General features: G+C 66.7%; 2 protein-coding genes across 2 annotated transcripts; one reads left to right on the top strand and one right to left on the bottom strand.

Moving 5' to 3' along the window:
• Positions 1-212: 212 nt before the first annotated feature.
• MNEG_14857 (hypothetical protein) lies at positions 213-1,925 on the top strand (the record flags this gene model as incomplete). The annotated part of the gene is made up of 4 exons (XM_014036671.1): positions 213-232; positions 519-612; positions 983-1,300; positions 1,620-1,925. The coding sequence occupies 4 exons, from the start codon at positions 213-215 to the stop codon at positions 1,923-1,925; spliced, it is 738 nt and encodes a 245-aa protein (XP_013892125.1).
• Positions 1,926-3,218: 1,293 nt separating this feature from the next.
• On the bottom strand, positions 3,219-3,635 carry MNEG_14858 (hypothetical protein; the record flags this gene model as incomplete). The annotated part of the gene is made up of 1 exon (XM_014036672.1): positions 3,219-3,635. A coding segment is annotated over one exon (417 nt), but the record flags the coding sequence as incomplete, so codon positions are not given.
• Positions 3,636-3,921: the final 286 nt, after the last annotated feature.

Genomic DNA, 3,921 nt, shown 5'->3' on the forward strand with positions numbered 1-3,921 from the left:
CCCCAGGCCGTCCTGCTGTCAGCCAAGTTTGACTCGGTCAACGCCGGCGCCCTCAAGCGCTCGTCCACGCCCTGGTCAAAGGTGCCCCAGGCCTCGCGCCTGGTGTTCACGTCGCGCGGCCGCGGGGAGGTGTCTGTCGCCGCGTCCCTCAATTTCGTGCCGGCGGAGATTCTGGCGTTCCCCACTTACAGGTGCGTGAGGGGCACGCGGTGATGTGCTTACTGGATATAAAGTCAGTTTTGCAGTCTGTTGGTTTGTCGCAATCTTTTGTGGATTGCTTTGAGACTGGGGTTATGACGCCACGTGCGGTTGGTGAAGGCGTTTTTTTGGGTGCATGGCAATGCGCAGTATCAGTCTGGTTGGTGGCGTCCGCCGTCGCAACAGTCCCTGCCCAGCCGGCTGGTGGTCCTGTGTTTTGAAAGGCGCGCTCTGTGCGCCTGCACACGGCGTGGCCCGTCCCCGCACCCGCGGCACTGGAGTGCGGAGACGAACCAAACCTCGCTCCACTCTCCCGACAGGGGCCTGTGGGTGCAGCGGGTGGTGCAGCTGAGGAATGGCAGCGGCTCGGTGCTGGCCGCGCCCCTGGCGGCGACAGTCACGGTGGCCGTGCAGGTGTGGGGGGTGCAACGCGGGCGCGGGGGGGCGGAGACCGCCTCGCCGCCACCGCGGTGCACATCGGCCACTGGAGACTGGACAGTCTGGGTTCAACAGACAGCATGCAGCCTCTTGTTTCGCTGCCTCCGCCGGGCCAGCCACCCTCGGGCTGGCGGTTGGGAGGGCGGCGCAGCGATGCTTGCATTCCCACCACACCTCACGCACGCACACGCGCGCACCTGCAATCCGCGACATCCCTCGGGCATGCTCGCGAAACGGCCCCTCGCTCTCACTCCCCCTCGTGGCCCACATTCCGCTGTTAGCCAGCAGCGCAAGGAAAAAACCTCATGCGCCCCGCCTTGCCCCATGAAAACATGAAACCCCCCAGGTCACAACCCCCGATGACATGCAAGACGTGGTGGTGGAGGTCATGATGCCTGGCGGCCTCGAGCCCCTCGACCCCAACATATACCCGCCAGAGGACGCCGCCGCCACCTGCGGCCAGTCCCAGGACGAGCAGGACCTGGCGGGAAGCTCCCCCGACTCCGCGCCACCTCAGCAGGCCGTGAAATTCGCGACCCGCGGCCCCATGGCCGCGCCGCTGCGCCGGCGGCGGCTGGCGGAAGCGACCGCGCGGCCGTTTGGGTCGTACAGGATTTGGCCGCCGTGGCCGGTGTGCCCGGCGCAGGAGACGCTGCCGGCAGTGGTGACCTTCAGATACAGCTTCATGCAGGCGAGGGGGGGGGGGCGCGCGGAGGGCGCTTGCGCGGACGAGCAGCGGGGGGCTGAGGGTGCGCGCGCGGACGGGTTGTCGGGGCCAAAGGGCGCCCACGCGGCCGCGCTGCATGCGCGCGAGCGCTTGCGGCAAGCGCGTGTTGGTGACGACATGGCGGCGGCGGCTGGACGCAAGTGTCAGCCGCAGAGATGGCGGCGGCCAACGTCCTGGACTCAGTTGTTTTCGGTCGCGGGGCCCCACCCCCTTTGCTGAATACGCCGCACCGCGCCGCAACCGCGCCGCCCCGCAGGCCGGAACCCACTCGATCAAGTTCAAGGCCATCGCCGCGACCCCCGGCACGTTTGTGCTGCCACCTGTCAAGGCCTACGTTCAAAAGCAGCCCGAGATCATGGGCCTCTCCCCAGGCGGGAAGTTCACGGTCTGCGGCGCCCGCGCGGCCGCCTGCGACACGGCCGAGCGGCCGGCGGCGGCGGCGCCGAAGCGCTGCAGGGACGACTGCAACGGCAACGGGGCCTGCAACTTGGCCACGGGCGTGTGCATCTGCGACGCCGGGTTTGCGGGGCCGACGTGTGCAGGGCTCGCGGCGTCGAAGTGATCTGGGGTCATCTGGTCCCCTGGCGGGTTGTCCAGGAGTATGATCTGGCAGGGGGCGCGCCTTTTGCCCCGACTAGACGTGCCTCCCTCCGGCGCGCCCTCCGGGCTGGGGTTTGGTTACATGATTAGTCCAGCTTGCAAGGAGTGAGTGGGTGGGGGCGGATCTGGAGATCAGTCGCAAATTAGAAGGGGGGCATCACAGGGAATCTTGGGGTGATTATGGGGCAACCGCCCGCAGGCTGCACTGCAACAAATGTCCCGTCGCCTGGGCCGCCGGGCCGCCCCCATGTGGCCCGCGGTCGCCCGGCTGCATGCAACCCGCCGTACTCGTGCACGCGCCGCCGCAGGGCGCGCCGCTCTTTCGCCTCCCGCCCATCTGCGTAAGATGGCGCGCCTGGCCCCACCCCCGTTGTTTTGCGGAAGGCAAGAGGGCAGCTGCGGCTGTTGCGGGGGATGCTCCGCGGCGGGGTGGGGCCTCAACACGCAATGCCATAGAGACCATACCCATACCACCCCACAAGCTTGCGGCCCACGGCGCTCAACACCTTGCCAGGACAAGTGGGGGTTTGTGACCCCCACCCCCCACCCCACCCCTCGCCTGCGTCACTGAGTGTGCCTCGACGCAGCGCCTCCGCCCTCCGCATCGCCCCACTTTGGTCAAAGATTTTGCGGCATCGCCAGTATTCCTCGCGCCGTTCCAACTGCGCAGCCACAGACTGACAAGACTTTTGGGGCCTTTGTGCCTCAGCCGTCCCCTCACCCCCTTCTGCTTTGATTTGCATAGGGAAGTGCCTGCCAGGATCTTTTTTTCCCGACCGTAGGTGCCTGACTACGCGATGCTGTTGTAAATCGTGCAGTCGTTTGACTCACATTGTTGATTTTTGACCTTCCAAAGGGCCTGGTGCACGTATCACAATACCAGCTCTGCAAATTGCTGGGATGGCAGCGGGGCCATTGGGACGCAAGCTGATGCAGCAAAAGCGGCTGCTCAGGCCCCCTGCCTCTCCCTGTGCCTGGCGTTGTGCCACGCCGCATCCACGCACAGCGGGGCCTGCTGTGCGGGCGTGCGCAAGGCGGGGGCTTCAAAAAGGAATGCGGACCGCCCCCACAGAGTGCAGCAACAAACACTAAAAAACAGCGGCCAATTCACTCGTGGGGCGCGCACACAGTGCGGCACCCCAAGTGACGCTTGCACACAACAAAGCATAGGTGTTGACCAACAAATGTAAATGCTGCGCAGGTTTCAAGCCCGAATGTCATCAAAACTAACCAACGCTGCAGAGGCCATGCAAGTCTACTGCCCGCCCCCGGTGCCGCCGCCCGGCTTGGCGGCGGGCGGCGGCGGCCACGCCATCTCTGAAAGCTTCGCCGCCGCCCCCGGCCCCGCCTTGGCAACAGGTGCCCCCGCCTCCCTTAGGAGCGACAGCAGCTTCAATGGATCTGTTGTGGGCGCCTTGCATGCGTAGTCCTGGCACACAAATGCGGTGGGGGCCATGGCAGCTGCCGCCGCCTGGGGCTGCAGCTGCCGCTGCTTCTCCGCGTGCGCCGTCACCATGGCGAGCGCGCGGGGGTTGCGGGCGGCCCAGAAAGTGACGTCACTCTGACTGTCGGGGTCGATCAGGATGAGGGCTCGATCTTTGGGCCACGCCGCGTGGGCGGCTGCCAGGAGGGCGGCGGTCGCGGGGCTGCCGGCCGCGCCTGCGACGATGACCTGTATCGGAAAAGTCGGTGCAGTGTAAGCTCAGGGTGGGCATGTGAAGTGGGGTTGCCTGACGGCAGACGTTTGGTGTGGGGTTTTCAGATAGGTGCGAATCGCACAAGGCTCGCACGTGTGCCCTGGACGCCTGTGTCGGTACGTATGAGCCCCTCACAAGGGGCAGCAGGCGCCAGCCCTCTCTCCCGCGATCCACCGCCCGCCCACCTGCCGCAGCGGCGCCCGGGACCGCAGCCATGCCGCCACGCACATCTGCGGCGCGATCGCCGCCATCCCCCCGGAC

Source organism: Monoraphidium neglectum (assembly GCF_000611645.1).
Source record: "Monoraphidium neglectum strain SAG 48.87 unplaced genomic scaffold scaffold04823, whole genome shotgun sequence".
Lineage (NCBI taxonomy): Eukaryota > Viridiplantae > Chlorophyta > Chlorophyceae > Sphaeropleales > Selenastraceae > Monoraphidium > Monoraphidium neglectum.